Source organism: Amia ocellicauda, chromosome 16 (assembly GCF_036373705.1).
Source record: "Amia ocellicauda isolate fAmiCal2 chromosome 16, fAmiCal2.hap1, whole genome shotgun sequence".
NCBI classification, from domain to species: Eukaryota; Metazoa; Chordata; class Actinopteri; order Amiiformes; family Amiidae; genus Amia; species Amia ocellicauda.
The window spans coordinates 21324223-21349424 of record NC_089865.1 but is presented as its reverse complement, the minus strand read 5'-3'; the positions used below and the strand labels follow the sequence as shown (position 1 = coordinate 21349424).

Below are 25202 nucleotides of genomic sequence, written 5' to 3'. Positions count from 1 at the left end.
CGGGCAGCATGCTGACAGCAGTGGTCATTTAAAGCGATGTTACTGCACACAGTTGTTTGTGTTTGTCTTTATCCTGTGTCTTTGCTGTTCTGACTTTCCCATAGTGTAGAATGGTGGTGGATCAATAATGTGGAGCTCCAGTCTTATTCAGGTTCTTCCTTTCTTTCACTTCATACATCCCACTCCCTTCATGTTGAAATGTGTGTGCTTTATATTGAAAAATATATAAAAGATTTCCCTCAGCATCTTGGCATTCTACAAAACCACCATTCTTCATTTGAACACCTTTGTAAATGTTAGAGTTCTTTTATAAGCAGAACATGGACAACTCCTGGGATAGTAGAAGACGACTCAAACAATTGTTCCGGAACATTTCAGCCATTATTATAAACACAACCTTGCCGGTGTTGTCTTAAACCCGGTCAAGATTCTTCAATAGATTTCTTAAACATCTGAGCCCCTCCTGGACAGTTTTTACTCAGATTATATAATTGGGAATGAACAGAATAGCTGCATTGCTTTCAAACGGTTGCAGCTGAAATGTGCCACATCTACACAATTACAACTGTACTGGTAATCTCACCACGATCTTAATATAACTGGGCCAGGTTCCATGGGTGAGGCTTTATAAAGTGAAGGAAGGGTGTTGAGGGCCAGAAAAGGAAAAGGGAAAAGGTGTAATCCACACCTTCCCATGATTTGCATGAAAAGCAGGTGCCCTTGGGGAAAAGAAACCCGTGTCTTGAAGCCACAAGGACTGAGAGGATTATTAATGATGGCTGTTTGATTAAAGAGACACACATGGGAATTTACAGTTGCATATGAACCTGAAGCATGCATAAGCCCTTTTAATATTGTTCTACATGTTCCTAAGCCACAGATCTGAAATTAATAGTGAAATGTTTATTAATGTTTTCCAGCTATACATTCAAATTGTATAATTAAAACTACATATTGGCTGATCTACATTTGTAATCAACAATATGTTTATCATAGCAACTTTTTCATTTGTTGTTCACATTTATTTAATCTTGAAAGGAAGCAGAGACCCAGAGATTATAAGATTCAGGAAAAAAAAAAGTGATTACTTCTGCACGCAACTCAAACGTGTAAATATTATTTTCAACAACCTCTGGAGCTTAGTAAAGTTCTGTACACGGCCCAATTCATTTCCAGTGGGCGGCACGCTGTTCAGAATGAGAAATGCCATCCTAGTGGTGTTAATCTTGAGCCAGAGAGTGAAAATGCAAAGCTCCGATCTATGTGTCTCTTGTGAAGGACACTGAAATCAGTCCGCTGTCTGTTTCCTGTTCCTGAAATACTGAACTCTTTGTACTTTTTCTCTTGTGCTGCGGTCTTCAGAGCACTGACACGCTTTTTTCAGACTTCGATTTGTTGCTATAAGGTAAACACTGCACCCCCCTGCACAGGGCATGCTAATGTTGAGTTCACGCTGCAGTTTCTGTGGTGTTAAGTGCACTGAGAGGAGAGACGATCATAGGTCACCCCAGTATATCTGCTTTCCATTTCATCCCAGCTCTCACTTACATTAGTGAAGCAATTAACAGAAAAATTAACACTAGACTCGTTAAGACCAGGACTGAGATCCTCGAGCTAGGCTAGCACAGCGTATGGAACTGTACCGTCTATAACAATGGTTTTCAAACCGGTCCTGGAGTACTCCCTGCCCTGCTGGTTTTTGTTCCAACCTAGGTCTTAATTACTTAATTTAAATGTATATTGCTTTGTTAGTTCAATTAAGGATTCAATTAAGTAATTAAGACCTCAGTTGGAACAAAAACCAGCAGAGCAGGGGGTACTCCAGGACCGGTTTGAAGACCACTGGTCTATAATATCAGTGTCAAAGCTGGGGAGTCCAACCAACCACCCTCAGTTATAATAACTATGACATGTGGCATGTTCTTTCCCAACAGCATCCTTAGGTATCGTATCCTAATCCCTGTACGGTTTTCACTTCGATTCATTCAATGTAACATAATACTTGTGTAAATACTCAACATATAACTATACATACATATCAGTTCCTGGATTGTACTAATCTTGATGTTGCAAATATTTAACCACATGTAACATTTTTTTTACTTTCTCATCTTAACACAAGATCCTAACCTATTAACATAGCAACTGTAGCACTCACAAATAACTCACACATTCTTAAATGCAATGAATAGGACCCTTGAAGTGAATTTTCCTCACGCTGTCTCTGTCTTGCTCTCTCACAGATGTGCTCTGCGTACCCAAACTAACCTGGACTGGCCTGCAGCACACCTACCCTGAGGAGGATGAGTGGAGTGGCATCATTGAAGGAGTAGAGCCCTGCACAATATTTATTTTACTTCTGCCTGTAAACCTCACTTCCCCATTATATTAATCCCCTCCACCCCCAGCCATGGTTTGACCTGCAACCACGAAAAACGAAAATCAAAGATGGGCGAGAAATACCAATTGAGTATTGAGGCCAAACCGAAATGCAGCTCCTGTACTAATAAGAAAAAATACATTTATTTCAGTGTCAGTGTATCGGAAGAGGATTTGTATTATGGGGGAGGTTCGGAAGAGTAAAGACTATACTCAAGATAAATACTCCAACTCCTTTTTGTATGTATTAAAGAAGTGCTACTGTCCCTATTGAAATTGTTCATAGAAAATATAAGGATTATAAAACTCATCAGTAAATCTAAGCAAGGTAGACAATCATGTCATTCAGTACTTACACCTTTATAAACAATAATCTGTGAACCATCAAACCAAATGACTCCTGAAACTTGCAAGGCAGTCTTTGACAAGGGAGCCACCCAATAGACTTTGTTCATGCCTAAGCAAGCTGGAGAGGCACATCAGCTGGACAGCACAGTGATCAGCAGGTTCAACAAGAAAATCACTCCTCCAGCTCGTCAGTGGGGCAGAGGGTGACTCTGGCACAGCAGGGCTTATTCCAGTCGAACAATTATATTTTGGTCCCCCGACAGTATTACCTGCAGGTATCAGGAACAACTCCACACCGAGCCCTTATTTTAGGAAATGATAATCCATGGATCATTGATGCAGGTGTGATTTTGTACAGGAAGAGAAGAATCTCTTGAAGCTTATTATCTGTGAGAATTAGCACTTACACATGTTGTACTGCAATTGAAATGAGTTATAAACGTGATTGTACATCTATCTTAACCTGCACTTCTGATCGCTTTGCATTTCTACGAAGGGAAATGTCGTATAGAGTTTTGCCAGCACCTGCTATGGATATAGTTACTCAGCTGAGCTTTCCATGTTCTTGAATTTGCAAGCTGTTCATTCTTGTTCAATAGAAGTAGAGATTTCATAAAGGTCTAACAGTTTGAAAAACAAAATGTCATGTTTTTGGGGGGTTTCAACTACAGCTGCCAAAATGGAATAGTCTCCCTAAAAAGGACAAACCACAGAACATATTTTATTATTTTTATTGTGCCTTAAAACAGTGCTTTATTTAACATTGTTCATCAAAATAAATATCTTTCATTGCCTGCAACGTTACAGACTAATACGTATTTCACAATGTCAGTTGAAAACGCTGGGAAAGGAAATGGAAGGACATACATTCAGAATTGTACAAAGTTCGAGCCAGAAACAAATCTGCACCTACTCCAAAAGCACACAATTATAGAGTCAGCAGTCAGACGAGACGCAATGCTCAGTGTGATCGAGACAAAGCTACAGAAAAGTATGAGCGTGGGGCTGGAATCTCAAAACCTCAGATACTTCAAACCAGTGTTGTAGGGGGGAAACATGGATTTTGCAGATAAAGCACATCCTTCCACAGACACTTGGCTTACAATCATTCATCTAGGCTCACCTCGGCCGTGTGTCGGGGACCTTTTAGTGAAGAACGACCCCATCTCACCGGCCAATCAGGAAGAAGAGCGCGGGTCTGATTGATTGATTGATGTGCAGTTCTGTAGTTGTGCAGATCTCTGGACAGACCTATACACACGCTATCTAGCTTTGGCTCATTTGCTCAATTTGTGTAGATGTTTTTATGTTGTACGTTGACACAATGAAGAAAACTTACAAAACGATGGGTAAACATTTCCCCAAATCACATACACTTGTCAGATCAGAATCATAAAAACTTGTGCGATTTATAGCTACCCTGCTGTGTGTATATATGGGGGGTAAATCTAAGTCTAGCTATATTCAGATATAAAAGCAAAATACAGTTAAATTAAACATATGCAGTAAGATTCAGGCTGGGAGAAAACAACCGTATCTTCGGTTTTATTAATGTTACACATGATGGATAAAATGGTTAAACCAGCCATAGCAGCAGCATTTCTAATTGCTATTTGTAAACACAACATCCACAGGTGCTGATCGCTGCCACCCCTAGTGCTAATGTAAAGCTACAGATAAAACACTATTTACACCAAGCAATGAACAGTTCAACTAATTAGTGACCTCAATAATAACACAAATTAATATACAATTTACATTTATATATATATATATATATATTTGATACTATATCATCATTGATAAAAACACACACACGCAAACTTGGTGCTTTTACACCCCACACAAGTGTCCAGGAAAACTGGGGATGGAAGCGGAAGAGCTACAGCAAATCAAGCAAAGCAGAAATGAAAAAAGAAACTGAAGAAAACCGTGTTCAGAACACAAACGACGCACCCCCATGTCAAACAGCACGGTCATACACTCAACATTACCCAACAGCAACTGTCCGACGAGAAACGGGTTAGGATTGGAGTTTGGGTTTGTCCTGCTTCGGTTACAGTAAACCATCCAGGTTTTTCTCCGCCGTGTCTTTCGGGTCGGTGGGGTTGTCTTGAGGACTGTACTTGTTATGATAGTCTTGGAGGATTGTCACAACATCATGGTGCCCAAAGTGAACGGCTTCATCCATGGGAGTGTTTCCCCACCTACAGGTCAGAGAAAAGACTATTTCGAACATGGATCCCACAAAAACCTAACAATCAGAGAATATCCAAAATTGCGTTAGATCATATACAGTGCCTACATAAAGTCTACACCCCTCTTCAAAATGTCCACCTTTTGTTGCCTTATAGCCTGGAATTAAAATGCATTCATATACATTTTCCATTTATCTACACATCCTAGTGATCCTATGATCCTAGGACAGAGCTGTTGAAACTCCAGGACAAAGGCAGAGATCAGGGGATTGATTTAAAAACATAAAAGGCCTTGAATATCTTTTGGAGCTCAGTCAGGATTAAGTGGAAGGTGAGTGGCACCACCAGATCAGAGAGGATACCCAGAGGCCAATGGCAACTTTACAAGAGCTACAGGCTTTTAACATGGCCAAGACTGGTCAAAGAGTGCATGTGATGATAATACCCCTAAGCACACATCAAATCTGGCCTGTATGGTACTCAGTAATGTCCATCTTGAAAGCCATCTGAAGTTTGCAAAAACACTCAGATTCTGCAGCCATGTGGCAACAGTTGTGTGGTCTGATGAAGCTAAAATTGATCTATCGCCCAGAGAACACCATGCTTACTGTGAAGCATGGTGGGGCAGCATCACATTATGGGGATGTTTCTCATCGGCAGGGACTGGGGTACTTGTCAGGATAGAAGGGAAAAGTAACGGAGCAAACTATAGAAAAATCCTTACGGAAAACGACCCAAAGCACACAGCCAAAACTACACTGGAGCGGATAAGTAATAAAAAAGTAAATGTCCTTGAGTGGTCCAGTCCCTGACCTAAATCCAATAGAAAACTGTGGCATGACTTGAAGATTGCTGTCGATCAACATGGACCTTGACAGAGCTTGAACAGCTTTGTAAAGAAGAATGGTCAGGTATTGCCAAATCGAGGTGTGCAAAGCTGGTAGAGACCCATTCCAACAGACTCGCAGCTATAATTGCTGCCAAAGCTGCTTCCATCAAGTATTAACTCAGGGGTGGAGACTCATCCAATTATGCTTTCAGTTTGGTATTTTGAATATCTATCTACATCTATCGACTATCGTCTGTTGCCGTCTGTCGGGAGTGTGCATGTGTGGCGGGAGTGTGGAGGAGTGCGTGGAGCTTGTTGAGTAAGTTTCCAATGCCGTTTTGATCAAGGAGCTGAGCCGACACGGGCAGCTTATGTCGGATTTCACTAGGATACCGTTGGGGTATAAAAGTCCTGAGCTAAAACATGTTGTATATTTTAATAGACAGCTTTATATGTTGTTTCCTGATACCTACAGTGAGTTGAATGTTGTTTTTAGTTTTCGAGTGGATGGCTGTGACCATATTGTGTTCGCTACATCTGATCTGATGAAGTGTTTTGTATGCGGCCGTGAAGGTCATATTGCGAAGAACTGCAGGAGATCGAGGGAAGAAGGGGGTGTTAGTGCTGCGGTGGACGAGGTGCACGTAGAGTCTGGGTCAGGTACCGGGGACGGGGAGCAGGCTGGACTGTCGGGTGTGCAGGAGGGAGAGTGGGCTGGACCTTGGGGTGTGCAGGAAGGTGAGCGGGCTGGATCGTTTGGTGTCGGTACGATGGTTGGAATTTCTGGTGTTGGGGTGTTTTGTGGGGACGGGGTGCCGGTACAGGTAGTACATGGTGTACTGGGGTGTGTGGGAAATGAGAGTGGGGAGATTGTGGCTCCGGTTGTGGTTGCTACTGTGATGCCTGAGAGTGAGATTGCTCTGCAGGAGGCAGTTGTTGTTTCCCACGACGCTGATCGTGAGGGTGATGGGTCTATGGCAGATCCGGCGCTTGAGATTCGGCCAGCAGAGGTGGCAATGGAGGGAGAGGTGACGGCTGCGAAAGGGGAGTTTAAACTTCCTAAACGGAAACGTGAGAAGAAGGGTAGACCCATTGACAGTGATGCAAATCGCAGTTTTGTCACAGAAAAGCAGGACGTGGAGCGCGGTGTCTCCACTGCGAACAGTTGGGAGTTGCTGGCTGAGGCCGGGACTGCGGAGGGCAGCGGGGACGGCGAGAGAGATGAGGAGGGGAGTGACTCTGATCTGTCTGTCTGCTCTGATCTGTCTGCCAGTCAGCTGCTCAAAGGGGGTTACAGCACACAGAGTATACGGGAGTTTTTGGAGTTGGTTAAGGGGAGACGTGGGATCAGTATTGTTGATAATTTTCCCGATTTGAAACTGTTTTTAAGTTCAGCGGCGTTGGTGCTGTGGGAGTCTAAAGGGATGGGAATGAAAAAAGTGTGATCGCCTGAAAAACCTGATGGCTGAAGTCCGTATATCCCTTAAAACAGGCACCAATGTATGAGCTCATTCATTTGTTTTCCCTTGGCGCTGTATTGTGGTCTGTCAGTCTGCGTTTCCACTTTGTTTCCCTTTCCTCCCTCAATGCATGCGCCGCTATTTTGCACACTGAATATAAATGGGGGCCGAGATGTCGTGAAGAGAGCTACAGTGTTTGATTATTTAGTGCAGAAACGTGTCTCTGTAGCATTTCTGCAAGAGACGCACACTGATGCTTTGAATCAAATCGGACTGGTTTACAGAGTGGAAGGGGGAGGTCATTTTAAGTCATGGTACGAATTTTAGAGCCGGAGTTGCGATTTTATTTGCTCCTGACTTTAAGCCTGAGAGTGTTATGGTGACTTTTAATTTAATTAACATTTATGCCCCTAATGACGGTAACGAGAGGATTGCTCTTTTTAAACGTCTTCCTGGTGTTTTAGATCAGCGTGAGCCTGCTGACTTTCTTTTATTGGGTGGTGATTTTAACTGCACTGAAAACTGTAGGCTTGATCGCAATAATACCGTGGAGCCCAACCCTGGGTCAGTTAGAGAGCTGAAATCAGTGTTGACAGCTTATGATTTGGTGGACGTTTGGCAAATGACACATACAACTGACAGGCAGTATATGTGGGCTAAATGCAGTGTAGGAAGGGTCTCCTTGGTCAGGCTGGATAGATTGTATATTTTTAGACACCAACTAAATAGCTTCATTTCACCAAAATTCTCCTACTGGGTTCTGATCATAGTTTAGTGGCAGTAGAAGTGTTTTTTCCTTCTGCACAGGCTCAGTCCTCTCATTGGCATCTAAACATTCAGTTGTTACATGATACTAAGTTTTTGAAATGCTTTGCCTTTTTTTGGGAAAGGTGGCAGAGGCAAAAACATACCTTTCCTTCCCTGAGGGAGTGGTGGGGCATGGGCAAAATTCAGATAAAACTGCTCTGTCAGCAGTACACTGAAAACATTACACAGAGGATTAACACAGCGATGAGAGAACTGGAGGCTGATATTTCCGAGCTCCACAGAGCTTTGGAGTCTGATTTCAGCACTAGGCTGTTTGAAGACCTGACTTTGAAGAAGCGAGGGTTAGCGGATCTGTTGAGCACGCAGGTACAGGGGGTGCTGGTTCGCTCCCGGTTTCCGAGTTTGTCGCAGATGGATGCACCTATGCAGTATTTCTTTGCTTTGGAGAAGACGACGGCACAGCATAAGATGATGCACTGTTTACGGACTGCAACTGGCCAGCTGCTGCAGGAGCCTGGGGAGATTTGTGGGCTGGCGGTCCAGATTTACAAAGAGCTGTTCACGGCTGAGGCTGTGGACGAGTCGGGGGAGGCTCGCTGTTTTCTCATGGACCTGCCTTTTAGTTCCTGAGGTGGAGAGGCAGAAGCTTGAGGGGAAGCTGACACTGCTGGAACTTTCCGAGGCCCTCAGTGGACTGAACACTGGGAAATCACCAGGCATTGACGGCCTACCAGGAGTTTTATCGCACTGTATGGCCACAGATAGGAGGAGATCTGTGTGCCGTCTTTACTGAGTGCGTGCAGGACTGTGAACTGCCTCCGAGTTGTCGGCGTGCGGTGCTGACTTTACTCCTCAAGAAAGGGGACATCTCTGACATCAAAAACTGGCGCCCAATCAGTCTCCTATGCTCAGACTATAAGATTCTGTCCAAAGCCTTGTCCAATCGCTTGCGTACGGTGCTGGGTTCTGTTGTGCAGCCGGATCAGAGGTACGGTGTGCCCGATAGGTCCATTTTTGATAGCATTTTTTTAGTGCGGGATATTTTGGCCGCTTCCAGTCTCTTCGGTTTTAATTCTGGTCTTATATCCTTAGATCAGGAGAAGAAGTACAGAAAATTGGGATGGGGAGCTGGAATGTGTTCAGGGCAGGCTGCAGAGCTGGTGCTGGCTGGTGACTAAATTGTCCTTTAGGGGTAGACTGCTGGTAATTAATAATTTGGTCACATCTTTATTATGGCACAGACTTCGGTGTGTGGATCCCCCAGGTTTACTTCTGAAGGCCCATGCACTGGATCAAGCAGTGTGTGCTGTTTTTGCCTGTGAAGGAAGGGGGGCAAGGGTTGATGGATGTCTGTAGTAAGGTGGTGACTCCAGTCTCCAGAGGCTGCTTTTTTTGCTCTGAGCCTCACCCTTGGAGGGATCTGGCATTTGTGTTTTTGCACAGATAATGGGGTTTGCACTGCGATAGGCAACTGTTTTTATTGGAGACTGAAAAGCTTAATCTCTCTGTTTTACCTGTGTTTTACCAGCGACTTGTTACTGCGTTACAGATGTTTCAGGTACGCTATGATTTCGGGTCTTTGGGGTTGAGGGGTCTTTTGGAACAGCCCCTGGTTTTTAATAAGTCCCTGAAGTGTTCACTTTTGAAGTCAGAGAGTTTTACTTCTCTGTTAGTGGCTAAGGGGTGTTTTAAAGTCTGTCACTTTATTGATATGGACCAGCGCAGGTGGAAGACCCCTGCTGTCCTAGCCGCTGTGTTAGGGGTGCGGTCTCAACGAGTTATTGGTGTGTTTTTAGAACAGCTGCACTCAGCTTTTTCCAGAGAGGCTTTGTTGCTTCTGAGGGATTTATTCTTGGGGGCAGTGGACCTGCAGCCTGAGTCCCCAGTGGTGTTTTTTCTGATCACACCAGCAGTCGCGCAGTGTCTGGATACACCGGGGAAGCTGCTGCAGTTTAAGGAAAACTATGACATCCCATTTCAGGGATTAGACAAAAAAGCACTTTATTATTTATGCATCAAGATTCGGCACTACCCTGAATTTCGGGACCTGCCTGACACTCACTGGCGTGCGCAGTTAGGTGTAGCGCCTTCTATCACTCCTGCTTGGTGTGGTCTCTACAGACCACCGATGCAGAAGAGAGTGGGGGACCTGCAGTGGAGAGTTCTGCACAGCATCGTTGCTACTAACGCTTTACGTGTCATTCTGCCAGGCGTGTCTGACCTGTGTGTATACTGCCATCATAGGGAAACAGTGTTCCACTTCTTTTTACATTGCTCTCGGCTGCGGCCTCTGTTTGTCGTCTTGAAAGGGTTGTTTGCTGGGCTGGGTGTCCTGTTCTCTGACACAGTGTTTATTTTCGGGGTACAGCACTGCAAGAACAGGACTCGCACAGTACAACTGGCGAACTTCCTTTTGGGCCAGGCCAAGCTGGCCATCCTCAAAAGTAGGAAGAATAGGGAGAGAGGGGTTCTCACTGGGGATGCGGGGCTGCTGTTTAGAGTGCAGGTGACATCAAGGGTGAGACTGGAGTGCACCTATTATAAACTGGTCCACCAACTGGACATGTTCCTGTTGGTGCGGGGGGTGGGGGGAGTTTTGTGTGAGGTTGTGAACGGTGTCCTGCAGATGACTGTGAGTTGCAGGAATGTGGGGGGGGTGGGGGATGGGAGGGTTTTGGGTTTTGCGAATGGTGACTCGGGAGTATACTGTTATTTATTTATTTCCTGGATTCCTGGCATCATGTTTGCAAATTTGCAACAACCAAATGAGTGACAAATTTGACATGGAATTAACTGCTTGTTAGTTTTGTTTCTTTTGTTGAATTGTCTATAGCATTGGGGAGTGTATGTTATTTACTGTTATTGGGTTTCAATGTTTTTCATAATTTCTTTGCGCGTTTCCTTTAGAACCTTTTTGTTTCTATCTATTTGTCGGTAACTATCCTTGTTTGTCGGTACCAATCTATTGTTTTCTGTCTGTCAGTTTTTGTCCGTTTGTGTCTATTAGTTTTTGTATCTTTCTATCTGTCTTTTGTGGTTTGGGGAGCTTGCAGGTTTTGTGGACTGGAGTTTACCGTGTATTTGTATCCTGTATTTGTGGAATAAAGTTAACTTTAAAATCTATCTATATACACACACTTTCCAAACTTGAATACTTTTTTCCCCTTTAACAGTGGACATGCACTAAACAGATGTCTATGCTTACCTGTCCTTTGGTACTGGGTTTACCTTACAGGCTTCCAGTAAGAAACGCACCACCTCGGCATGACCTAAAGACAAGGAGACAGATCGCACTCAGCTCTCACTGCATACAGTCTTGTTGATCCACAAAAAATATGTACTTCAGCTAATGGACAATTACACCTGAGTGGACAATTACACCTAAGTGACAGAAACGCAGCACTAGCCTTGGGCTCAGGAAAGGTTGTTATTCTGAAACGGATCACACCATTTCACTATCTTCTTGACAGCGGCTTCAATCACACACAAACAGACAGATCAGCAGCTACATGTCACTCAGTTCTTAAGGTCGAGTTCGTTCTAGTTTACCTCGCTCTGTGACCAATTCCTGCTTTAAATAACCAGAGAGTAACATACTAGTGACAAGGTGTTCTATCCATTACTGTCAGGACAAAAGAACTGGTCAAACAATGTTATTAAAGTGCTGGAGCTGCACACTAATTTGGTTAAAATGAATGGTCATTTGTTTTAAAAGAAAAAGCAGAAAATTAGGTGCTCTAGAAATAACAATGCATCAATCATTCAAACATCAGTGAAGAGCAGTCAAAAGGACAGCAAATATTCTCCCGTCTGTTATCATGTTCTCACACGCAAACCCACAGGTGTGGGCAGGGCTGGATGTTCTGATCATGTGATTGAGCCAAGCAAAGCCAGTGTGCTTTTCTGAAACCTGGATCAGGGCGCAAGGCAGAGGACAGGAAACTGAAGTGGCTCACCTTCGGCCGCAGCGACATGCAGAGCAGTCCTGGAGTCGTAGTCTCTCTGCTCCATATCCATTGAAGATAGAGCAAACCTGCCACACAAACAAGATCCCCATTAGCAGTCCGCCGGGAGGCTCCTTTGAAACAGCAGTTACCTGTTCCGGCTGCACTTAAATAAGTGTTCATTCATCATCATCTGAAGTCTATGCATTCATTGTCATGGTGTATTTTAATTGTATTTGAATTATTGTGAGTATTTCGGATTATGTACTTGTATATCTAATAGGGTCCAGTGTAGTATGAGAAGTAAAACTATAGTAAGTAAAATTAGAAACCTATTTTACTTCCGTTTGCGCTCCGGTATTGGCAAATGAAATGGTCTACTGAACAGCCACAGAAAATTTGCTGCAATCTCACTCCTACCTACTGCGTTTGAAGTTTTGTGTTCCTGAAACAAAGAAACCCTGCAATGCAGTCAAATTCCCCTGCATCTTACAGAAGGGGCTTTCACCACACAGGTTTATTCCCACGTTTTCAGAGCAGGGGCAGAGACGAGCGAAGGGAGGATTTTAAACTTGAAAATGTAGCGTTTCTAAGAAAGGGTGGGTGGTATCTGTACATACCTGCGCAGGGCTGATACATCCCCGGTATAGGCAGCAAAGAGAAGATTGATGACTGACTTCACCTGCAGAAAGATGAGAAACATTGCTTTTAAAACACGTTCTTACAAACAAAAGAGACATGGGAACCTCACAGAAGTGGCTGCGACAAGCTAGTAAATTGCAAGCGGTCCAAATCCAGAGCTGTAATCTGCAGAAATTAAGGTTTTAAATGGGAGTTGTGCGGAGTGTCCCAAGACCGCAATTGTGAAACAATGAATATAGAAATTTAACAGACGACTAAAGTATTTCCTTGTTTTACTAATATCCCTTCTGGTCAGCTTTAAGGTACAGGAAAGTTCCATACTACTGTACATAATCTGAAGAGACACTGACACATTGGTAGATAAGATACATTTTTCAACTTCATTAACTTTAAATTGCCTAAATCAATCGTTCTACTCTTGTTCTTGATTGCTTTTCATTGAACCTGTGTCCCAATGCAATTAAAATGAATGAGATTACACTAGAAAATCTCAGGATAACAAGGACGTGAACATACTTCAGTGATTTTACATAACCTTATCATTAATGAAAATTAACTCTTGAAAGACCCTTAACCGTCTAAATCAAGAGTGAGCCAACTGCTACAGGTTAAAAGTCTCTCGGAAGGTATTTAGGAATATTGTCAATTAAGAGACATTCAAGTAAAATGCTAGTTATTACAAAAAACTAAACAAACACCACAATGCTGCCCTGCAGTTTTATTTTGTGTGTGTGTGTGTGTGTAAGCACTAGAAATAAACACAAGGGGGCAGCTGGAGCTTAATTTTCATCATTTTCAAATCAAGTGAAGGCCACAAGTAAACCAAAATGCAAATCAAAAGATTGCTTCTTCCCAACGGAAAACCACAACCAAAGTTTTGTAATTTGCAGTAAGCAGACTAGTGTGTTCTGATATAATTGGGGCCTTAGTTTGGAAGGTTCCAGAGGTTAGTTCAACTTGTAATACAATGGGCTAAAAACAGGTGTTATTCCTACTGCACATGAATAGAATTTAAGCCATTTGTTAGTATAACCCAGGTGGATCCAGACAAAGAATATGCACCAACCTACATCTGTGGTGTAAGAGACAAGTTTACAGAAATTGGCATCCCTTTAGTGAGTGTATGGTTTCAGATTTGTGGACACCTACATTACACATGCTGAAATGGTGTGAAGAGAATTATCCCATAGTATTCTGCGATGTATTTTACACCCTTATGTTAATTCAGAGCGATGGGGGAAGAAAAAACTCAAATTATAATTAAAAAGCATGGTTTATGACATGCATCCAAATGACAATGGCTTTTTTTTTTTTTTTTAAGGAGGTGCCTAAGCAAAAGTTGTTAGATTAAAAAAAAAGCCTCCCTGATGCTTAAAACATTCCAAAAATGTGCAGCCAACATGTTTTGGAATAATTTGTAATGCAGTCAATGGAAATTAATGTTTGGGAAGCCAGTAATGGGAAAGACAGATGCAGAAAAAAATTAAAATAAAAATAATAATTCGCAGCACTTTCACTGAACATGAAAATGAATATTAAGACTGCAGTGGGTAACACCCTACTTTATACAGTACAAAACAACCAACTTCACTAGAGAGCTATTTTATTCTCTCCGTGTGAGCTATGAGGTAGAGAGGTGACCATTCTGAAAACAAGTGCCCGAGATCAAAATCTTCACAGAATCAAAAAGATCTGAAAATCCCTCTTGTATCTGATGCTTCTTTCTAAAAGATGTTACAAACCTCCACAAAACTCCAGATCAGAACATCACTACCCACCACAATAACAGCAATAGTACCTTAAGGGATTGGATTGTCAATCTCCTAATAAAAAATATATGAATCTTGAATTTCTCAGTGTATAATGTTGCAATAAAGGTAGATCCAAAGGGGGATCTTCACTGTGCATACAAACACAAACACCACAGCAAAACAAAGCCAGCATTTCTTAGCTGCAGAAGCATCTTAACTGCAACTTCAGTAGAGAAATTCAGATGTGAAAAATAATAAAGGCTTTTATATCGTCTTCTCAATCTGTTAACTACTCAATGTGGGAGCAGCTTACAGGTCAAATTCAGATTCCCCACAGAGAAGAGAGGAAGCACGGGCATTACAACCAATTAGGGATGCAAGTAGACAACGTTTTGTTGAAGCGCAGAGAAAATAAATGAGCACTTTACATTCCCAAAGCACAGAACCACAGAGAAAAAGACTGGCACAGGGCATGTTTGGGTATAAATGGAAAGTCACAGGTTTTGACTGAGTAATTTTGCATGTAATACAAGCGAACACCTTATGCAGGTATCCCCGCTGACCAAATACATACCGCAGGGTTCTGTTTTTTTTACCAACTGCTAGTGCTGTCAATTCAAATGATTTAAAGTCTATATACATTTATGTCCAAATCACTGTGTGCCAGTCGTGCATTCAAACAAAAAAGCCAACCACATTAGAAGGCAAAGCTTAAAGTGCAAAAGGAAAAGGCAAAGGCTATTCCATTAAGGCAAATACCCACACAGTTACATCTGAGAATATAAGAAATAAATAGCACATGGCCACTTAATCCTTTACATTGGTAACTCAGTTTTTATTATTTTCGAGAAGACTTTACCTTAACAGGGCAAATAAAATAAACCAAGGAAAATCAGTTTAAAGCCTTTCCCCAATCCACTGATCCTCTTGTGGGCGTGGAGGTTATGTAATCAAAGGCCAGGTTCTAGTAGCAAGCACATAGATATGGGGCAACCAGAGAAACAAACCATCAGAAAAGAGTCATACTTAATGTGGTTTATACTCCATGCATACCAATCATTCCAGCCCAACAATATTGGGATTAGGACTTCCAAGTCAGTGGCTTATTTGAGTACCCAGGAACCCACAAAGGGTACAGGCTACAGCCTCTTCACCCACATCTAAAACAGTTTTTCACCTAAATTGGTTCTCTTACTGATTGGGGTTCACTGAATAACACACTCTACTTTTTCTTTTAAATTTAACTTTATGATTAATAAAATACAACAAAAAACTATTTGCCGTTCGGGACATTGTTCTTGCCCTGGCGCCACTATGGCAGCACAGCATATTTTTTCTTTAATTTGTGGATTCAAAGTAAATGAACCATAGCTTTCTGATATCCAGGTTTAAGAGCAAAAGCTGTTCAATAACTATGATATAAAGGCTGCTAATAGGATAGTAGTCTTGCGTTTGGACAAAATCATTATTATAGGCAGGCCAAGGAAATAATGAATATTGATAAACACACAAATACAACATTCATAAAAATAATTGCATTGTCAGCCATAAGACTGACTAAAGAGCAGTGAACTGCAGTGAGCAGCGGGACATTTCTTCGATATCACTGCTACTCCAAGACCAGGTGGCACTGTGTTTTAATGGACACACTTTCATATTATTCTATCATTACATGTATGGTTTCTAAAGACTGTATTCCACAATCAGATGATTAATTTTTACTGAATTTAAAGTATACATTTAAAAATCAGTTCATAAATGTTAAGGAAAAAGGAAAACAGCTGAACCCTTTACACAAAAGTGGAGTTAGACCTGACTGTAAATCCTTACATTCACATCTCTATGAAGAAACAATGACCAAACGAGAAGTGGTTTAGCATCTACAGCAAACAATTCTCTGCATTATTTAAAGGGTTTAAAAGGGTTCAGTTGTTTTATTTACTGCAAAATGGATACAAAAAAGACAAAACCTTATACAATGAACAAAATGAACATAAAATAACAAGGAACTGGGATTTCAAATAAATTTATTAAACAATACATAAATAAGCATGCTGATGAACTAAACGGCCAAAGGAAAAAAAATAATCCAAACAAGAAGGAAAAAAAGACAGCATTTCATTAAACAAAGAGGGGAAATACAGACAAACAGTATGATAAACAGTAAACACTTTCAAATGGAATACTAATATTGCATTCACAAACCTTCCCTTATAAATGGGACAGATTTGTCATATAGTAAAATCCTTTATATAGTGAATTTAAAAAAAAATAAGAATCACAATTGAAAGTTTCAGTCCTGTAACTATTCCAGTGTTAACAGCCTCCACACCAAGGCCAATTGATTTCTGATAATTAATGGCATTTTAGTTGAGCGTGGATCCAATATTTAGAAACTGCTTCTAAAATGTAAGAATTGCTCAAACCCGAATGAATTGCATTCAAAAAAAAAATCAAGGAATACAAATTTTGTGAAACACTTGCTTGGTATGTACGTAACAGTTTTTTGTGAATGCATTCAACCAGATTATACACTATTTTATACACACTTTATTTTTACTGCCCTTGCCATTAAGAAAGGGGTATTTCTACATTAATTACATATGCATGGACATCTTTTAAAGCATAACAGCCGGTAGCAAGAAAACCAATGCGCTCTCCAGAGTATTATACAATTACATAACATACAATAAAATGAAATAAAGCTTTTCCTGGTTAATCATTACATTTTCCAGCACACAAATATCAAACTAATAAAGCCCAACAATTATACTGCATAACTGCATATCTAAGGTCTTTAAACTATTTGAGGGTGATTCTCAGATTACTCGTGCCGATTTCAACAAATCAGGGTCAAGAAGCTTTTATCAGCTGTAAGATGCATTACATTCAAAGCTTTGTATTTTTCTACAAAGATGGATCATAAGAGGTAAACTACACATGACAGTAATGTTAAGACTTCATCACCTGCAGGGGTTGCCCTTATGCAACACGAGTAACCCTAGAAAATCCCTTGTGCAAATGCCTGGCATTTTAATAACTCTAAAACCCTTACAGTTTCGAATGCATCAAAGTCTGAGGAACATTTCTGAAGTTTTGAGTCGCTTAAGGCATTCAGACCTGCTGTGACCGGTCCAGGGAGCCTCTACATCTCCAGGGGTTTCCAATTTAAAGTTAACACCCAAAATAAATGAGCTGCCCTCTTCAGTGAACCTAGAATACTTTCAACACAGAGCACAGTCAACTTGTATCCTTTTGGATTTGACTGCACTAGATCTGGGGTTTTCATGAATGATTAAAATAAAAAATAAAAATAAAAAATTGTAACGGGTGTAGAGAAGAAAAGCTAGTTTCACTGTGTAAAAATAAAGTAGTAATTTTGGAATTCAAGACTACTCATTTGAAGTAGTAGTATTTGGCACTCATTTTCTATGTATGTAAAACTGCACTGTACATATACTGTATGAGGATCCCTTCACTGGCACATTTATCAATCCCTATCAACACATACTAGTGCAATAACTCTTAAAACGTACTGAGTTAGAATCCAAAATAATAATAACTATACATTTGTGGATTAAAGATTTGTAGATTAGGAAATGCATATGTTGTGGTGTTTGTTTTTTTTCCCCACCCACCATAGCTATTTGAGAATATTTTAATGAGGTTTTGTCCTACCAGTACTTCCGGACATGTTTCTATAATAACAGAGCTGTTCCTTGCCTTAAGTTAAGGTAAAATATGCCGTTTAGATTGTTATTGGTATTTATGCAACTAGCAACTTAAATCAAATACATTTTAATGTGGAGATGCAGAGGTAGCCCTGAACACAAACCCATCAGAATCCTTTCATATAATACAAGTCTCATTGCAATGATTACCAATTATCTTGATAATATCTAAAGCACTTTATGGTGTGTATATTATACATACACATACAGATTTATTCTACATACAACTAATCTATGTGCAAAGCTTAGCATACAGTGTCTTATATTCAGACCCTCAGTTTTTGTTTTTCTTGCTTTGGCACTTGTAGTTATGACAATAGGAATTAAATATATTATACATAAACAACCTACTCCACACATTCAGAGCACAAACAAAAACAAATGAATTGATAATGAATATGAAATAAAAATGCAAAATCCATGGTTGCAGAAGTATTCAAACCCCTTGGTGTGGCAAACCTAAATTAATTCAGGTGTACACAATTAGTTCAATTGCCTCCAACTGTGCAGTAATGATTTCAGAATAAAAATGCCCGTCTCTGTGAGGTTCTATTGTCAGATTTGAATTTCAAGCAAAGACTCAACCATGACCAAGAAACTTTCAAAGCAAATCAGGGACAAAGTCACAAAAGGTCAGGAGACTGGTACAAATGATCTCAAACTCTGAATATCCTCTGTGCTGCTAAAGATGCTTTAACCAAATATTGAGTTGAGGAATACTTATGCAATCAACAAATTTAATCTTTGACCCTTTCGTTTTTGCTGACATTTACCATAAATTCTTACAGTTAGAAGTCTTCAGTTTGAGCATTCAATTTCCAAAAATAAAGTGTATGCATCACTTGATAATTTCACAAAATGGGACACCTTAGTAAGGGTCTAAATATGCCTGCAAGGAACTGTATATGCACAATCTTTGATTTCAATCAAATGTTAAAGCCTTTTCAGGTTGCCTAATGCACTTCGCTGTTCTTTTCTTTGGTTTTATGTTCATGAAACAAACATGGAATGAAGACTTCAGAGCTCTGCTTTCTTTTCTGATATCTCAAATTATTCACACAGTTCATATTCAGTATGCAGACTAAATAAGAACAGTAGCTCAAGAGAATTATACAATACACAACTTTACAATAAATAGTTATATACATATAAAAATATAAATATGAGATGTCAAAGCAAAACCCAGAGACCCTTGTGACAGCAGGTCCTTCAAATTAGTTTTTGTCGCCAACTTTTTCCATTCTATACACTACAGTTGTGGAGCTGTCCTCATTGGACTCGGGAGACACTTTTTTCCAGAGAGTATCTTTAAGAGCTAGCTCTTGCTGTAGGCTTTCATAATCCATGGGTCCGAAGGTATGCTGCTGTTTTAAGCAACATGAATAACACATTAGTTTTGTCGAAGACATTTGACGGCGACTGTGGCATTGATATTCAGCAAGTGGATTTCAGTAAGGAAAAGGCTGCGTGACTTATTCCCAAATCTGCACTTGTGTATATTCAAAGTTCAAGACACTGGACTTTCAATGTCAGGAGATGCACATTGAACAGCTGCCCATGATGGGCAACTTTTCTGTATTCCGTTTTTGGTATTCTTGCACCAATCAGCTAACAGCCAGTTTTAATACTAAATGGTATTGCTTTTAGTTATTGTTTGATATTATATTGTTTGTACATTGTTACATTGTTTGCATTTTACAACACTTGTACCAATAGTGCAATGTGTAAGCCTTTCAAATCACCTTGGATAATGAAATTGATCACACAAAGTAAATTTAATAATTTAAAATAATTCTAAATCAATACAATTTTCATGCGTCACATTTAAAAAACAATCACCATTTAGCAAATAAAGTATGTAAAGCAACTTCTAGAGATGTCCTCAAATATGGAATTTGAAATGCACTGCTTAAATACTATTGATTCTTATGGATGTATTCAAAAGTTACATCTTGATTCCTTAGTGTTGCCTGCTCTACAGCATACTAATGCAATTCAGATTAAAAATAAATGACAGAAATGCATCCATTAAGGACACATTCGAATGTCCTGCTGCCTGACAGGTGTGAAGTTGGGTTGAATTGAGGTAAAGCTGAACAAAATGACATCAAAACTATTGATTGAACACGCACTGTATACTGGTACACAGGGAAGGAATCTCATTTAACAAGGTGTCAAATCCACACAGAAAAAACACTAATAGCAAACAAATCCATGCTATCCCCTTCATGTTTTGAAAAAAATAAAAAAATAAAAATGTGTGTTGGGGGTGGGTGTTAGTGTGAGTTCTCTCTTGCAGAAGCTTTCATTAAGGTGCACCACAATGAACCATCAAGCTGCAATATCAATGCAGGTCAACTCGAAAAATGCTATTTACAAATATATACACCATTTACATAGACTGAGGTGTGTGTGTGTGTTTGCACAACACTTCAGAGCTGGTCCACAGGCAGACCGGGCCATGCTGCTAACAGTGCATGCATAGGACGTCAGCTTTTAACTCACCCGCTGGTCCCCACCCTCCCTGCGAGGATCAAGCTTTTTCACAAAGTGCCTCAAGTTGTCATAGTTGTGAAAATTACACAAGGACACCAAATCCTGAAAGAGATAAGCCAGCATTATACAAAAGATACAGAAAACCAGTGAGTTTCCCCACGGAATCGAGTCTCAGATCTGCAGTCACTGGGCATTTGCCTGCTGCATAATTGACAGTTCACCTCTAGCTAGTGTGCTTTGTTTGGATGCCAGTGTGCCTATATAAATCACGTTCAGTATAATGCATTGTCTGCATGAAGTCGTGTAGCAGCACTGCACAGAAGAGTGAAATTTGCATGCAGCGTGCGATATGTGCCGTGGTGTAAAATACACAGAGCCCCGCGCTGGAGCCACCGTCCGAGTCAGTCTGCAGCCTGCAGGAAGGAGGTATTCTTAGCTCTGGCTGGTACTGCTTTTGCAGGAGCTCAGGGGAGCTGTCAGGAAAACACCACCTTCAGCAGATAAAAGTGCGCCGCTGTGGAATTTAGAAACGTGGCAGGCAAGCAGAGAGGCACGCATCTTTTATTAGGTTTCAAATTGCAGCAGGACACGCAGCAAACAAATAAAATCACGCTTGATCATCTTATGTAATGCTAAAAGAATCCCCCTTTTTTAATGGGACTGGCCATAGCTATTCACCTGAAAAGGCTTAACAAACAAGATGGAATGCTGGCATCAAAAAGGGTGCGTTTATAACGGCACAGAAGCAACAAGGAAGATAATATTTGATACGTTTCACAGCACGAGTGTGTTGGGAAGATCGACAGTTCGCCTTGGAAAGCAGGGTCTCCCAATGGACCATTCATCTTGAATGTAATAAACTCTGTGAAGGTACCACATTGTGGCCTATAAACTACATCCCTTTTCCAAACTGCTAATACCGGGGCAATCACAATCAAACTGGTGCAATTTGAATAGGGATTTCTCTCAAGCCTCCTAAATTAACTTAACACATTAAAACAGCTGTGAAGCATTAATGAGAGCACGAGTAATAATTAGATTACAGTGATGACTGGCTGTAAGCCCCGATTCACAACAACGTGTCCTTGACCACGAACACAAATACTGCTGTAACAAGTATATCACTGTATGAGTCATGCAATTTATTCTCTACAGATCTACTATATTTTAGTGAATAAAATAATATGCACAATGTATTTAATATACTATGGAGCTTATTTTATTTGTTAAGCTTTAAAGGCAGGCAGTGGCAGCAGCAATACAAAGTTTAATGTGGGCAGCCCTCATTATTATTAACATTTACCCATTGTTCAAATGAATGCTGTGCTGCAGGCCTGGTCTTTTTATTAGGAGATGTAACTTTATTTGCCAACATCAGATAAATGTTTTACCCTGCAGATCTTTGTGCATTGGGGTGTAAAGCTCTGTGCTCACTTACTGTGCAAAACTGGATTCCCCGGACACTGTTGCCTAGTTTATCCAGGGGAGGAGACCAGCACATGATGCCCATCACATTGGGAACCACCAGTAAAATACCACCCGAAACTCCAGATTTCGCTGGCAGGCCAACCTGAAAACAAGACAAAACAAAGATTGAGGCACACTATACAAACGGCTACCAGTGATGCGTTAAAGGTTACCTGAAAAGTACTTTAAGTGATTACATACATACAAAAAAAGACACCATGCATTAGTGTTTAAAACTTATTGGTATTATACACTCACCTAAAGGATTATTAGGAACACCATACTAATACTGTGTTTGACCCCCTTTCGCCTTCAGAACTGCCTTAGTTCTACGTGGCATTGATTCAACAAGGTGCTGAAAGCATTCTTTAGAAATGTTGGCCCATATTGATAGGATAGCATCTTGCAGTTGATGGAGATTTGTGGGATGCACATCCAGGGCACGAAGCTCCCGTTCCACCACATCCCAAAGATGCTCTATTGGGTTGAGATCTGGTGACTGTGGGGGCCAGTTTAGTACAGTGAACTCATTGTCATGTTCAAGAAACCAATTTGAAATGATTCGACTTTTGTGACATGGTGCATTATCCTGCTGGAAGTAGCCATCAGAGGATGGGTACATGGTGGTCATAAAGGGATGGACATGGTCAGAAACAATGCTCAGGTAGGCCGTGGCATTTAAACGATGCCCAATTGGCACTAAGGGGCCTAAAGTGTGCCAAGAAAACATCCCCCACACCATTACACCACCACCACCAGCCTGCACAGTGGTAACAAGCCATGATGGATACATGTTCTCATTCTGTTTACGCCAAATTCTGACTCTACCATCTGAATGTCTCAACAGAAATCGAGACTCATCAGACCAGGCAACATTTTTCCAGTCTTCAACTGTCCAATTTTGGTGAGCTTGTGCAAATTGTAGCCTCTTTTTCCTATTTGTAGTGGAGATGAGTGGTACCCGGTTTGGTCTTCTGCTGTTGTAGCCCATCCGCCTCAAGGTTGTACATGTTGTGGCTTCACAAATGCTTTGCTGCATACCTCGGTTGTAACGAGTGGTTATTTCAGTCAAAGTTGCTCTTCTATCAGCTTGAATCAGTCGGCCCATTCTCCTCTGACCTCTAGCATCAACAAGGCATTTTCGCCCACAGGACTGCCGCATACTGGATGTTTTTCCCTTTTCACACCATTCTTTGTAAACCCTAGAAATGGTTGTGTGTGAAAATCCCAGTAACTGAGCAGATTGTGAAATACTCAGACCGGCCCGTCTGGCACCAACAACCATGCCACGCTCAGAATTGCTTAAATCACTTTTCTTTCCCATTCAGACATTCAGTTTGGAGTTCAGGAGATTGTCTTGACCAGGACCACACCCCTAAATGCATTGAAGCAACTGCCATGTGATTGGTTGGTTAGATAATTGCATTAATGAGAAATTGAACAGGTGTTCCTAATAATCCTTTAGGTGAGTGTATTTAAATATAATAAATAGGGAGGTCACTGCCTAAACTTGAAACAACTCACACACTCTCTCTTGCATACATCATATAAATACATTTTCCTGTTGAACAAGCCTAATCTCTGCAGTTTGCTTTTACAGAAGCCATTCATGGTGAAAACAGATCTACTAGCTCAGCACAAAACCCATTTCTGGTATGGGCATTGGAAGCCGAACATATTCAATCCCTTTACTGAGACTACGTAATTCTGCGATTCATTGATTTTAATAAATACTGCTGCTTAAACTATACATATGCATGTGTTCTGGGTTTGCTGGACAGTAATTCAGCTTTAGAAAACTGCAGACTGCAGCTGATTTAAGCAAATTAAGACTGGAATGGGAGGTGTTGCCTTTGCACTGCCAAATCCACAGATCATAATTTGTTTTACGAATTGTTCCAGTGTGAAGCAGTGTGAATCACTGTCTGTGACATATGGGCGTCACTTTTTGAAAGGTCATAACCTTCTCATGGTGTGCGGCTTGACTGTGCTCCTGAAAGCCGGCTGTAATAACTACAGTAGAGAGCACACAAAAACTGGTGACTGTCTGCTGGTTTATTTTAGATGCATCCCCCTCCCCTCCACATTCCCACTGGCATAGCCTACGGTACAGGAGGCTAACATCAATGGTGTGACTTACGTGAAAAGCAAACTGTCCTGAGAAGTCATACATGCCACAGGAGTGCATCAGACTTAGCGTGTTCCTGACAGCCTCTGGGCTCAAAACCCGCTCGCCTGTGATTGGGCAGAACCCTCCGTTCGCCAGTGTGGCAGCCATGACACTGGCGCTCTCACAGGTCACCTCGATGGAGCACAGCTAGGGGAAGAAGACAGGAAATCAAGATTAGAAATCAAAGAAGTAAATGCAAAAGAAGGTTGATATTAGCATTTGTCACACTGATATGAATTCTGAATTGATAGTGATTGTTAGAATGCAAAGAAAAACAACCCTATCTAAATCTAAAATTACATTTTTAAATGAAGGTCCTTAGACAGGGTGCTGGCAATTTGTCCACACTGAATATTCCATGCCTAAACTCACCTGGAAATAAAAGTCCAGTATAGCAGTCATGTCTGTGCCTTCAGGGAAACACTGCAGGAGAGAGAGAGAGAGAGAGAGAGAGAGAGAGAGAGAAATAAACCAGTGCTTACACCGCTACCAGTGGATGCTCCAATCTACCACCACCAGTCACAGAGCAAGTGTGCTCAAATTAAAATGAAACCTTCAGTGTTTATACTACAAAAGGTCCATTTGGGGCTCTCGTTCCTCACACACCAGCCAGGAATGACTCACACTCACAAACGGTGACCTCTGTGTCGGGTTCTTAGTTATCCACCAGCATTTGGAACAGATTTTCAGCTAACGAGTTTCAAAATTAAAACGAGAGGAAGCTACTCATTAGATAGCAATTATTTTTTGCACTTTTTGTGTGAACCCTTTTTAGTGATGAAGCATAAAGAGGTTTATTATGCATGTTCTATTGAAAACAAGCCATTCATTATGCATTACAGGCCCTCCATTATTTGTATTTGTTTGATTTACTTTGTACTGCTTTAACCCAAAGGAATTTCCATATTATTTTTATTTTTCAAGACTAAAACCGCTTGAAAAATAAAGCACCATGTCAAAGCGGTGTCTTAAACAAACATCTTTCGCTATTAATAGACTGCTACTTTAGACAGGGAACG

General features: G+C 40.9%; 2 protein-coding genes across 4 annotated transcripts in view; one reads left to right on the top strand and one right to left on the bottom strand.

Annotated features, from left to right (window-relative positions):
- Positions 1-3526, top strand: part of stat4 (signal transducer and activator of transcription 4) — a 71780-nt gene extending 68254 nt beyond the window's left edge. Inside the window, exon 48 of the mRNA XM_066688538.1 lies at positions 2244-3526. Within this exon, the coding sequence (XP_066544635.1) occupies positions 2244-2267 (24 nt within the window). The 3' untranslated portion in view covers positions 2268-3526. The remainder of the gene's footprint in view (positions 1-2243) is intronic.
- LOC136711831 (glutaminase kidney isoform, mitochondrial) overlaps positions 3443-25202 on the bottom strand; it is a 57630-nt gene continuing 35870 nt past the window's right edge. For 2 of the 3 annotated variants that reach the window (XM_066688349.1, XM_066688350.1), the window contains exons 11-18: positions 24556-24606; positions 24154-24330; positions 21985-22116; positions 20556-20648; positions 12547-12608; positions 11939-12015; positions 11188-11251; positions 3443-4934 (exon numbers count right to left, since the gene is read on the bottom strand). In XM_066688349.1, the coding sequence (XP_066544446.1) occupies positions 4784-4934; positions 11188-11251; positions 11939-12015; positions 12547-12608; positions 20556-20648; positions 21985-22116; positions 24154-24330; positions 24556-24606 (807 nt within the window). In that variant the 3' untranslated portion in view covers positions 3443-4783. Of the gene's footprint in view, positions 4935-11187; positions 11252-11938; positions 12016-12546; positions 12609-16329; positions 19415-20555; positions 20649-21984; positions 22117-24153; positions 24331-24555; positions 24607-25202 lie in introns of those variants that run through there. The other variant, XM_066688351.1, reaches the window with a different exon arrangement.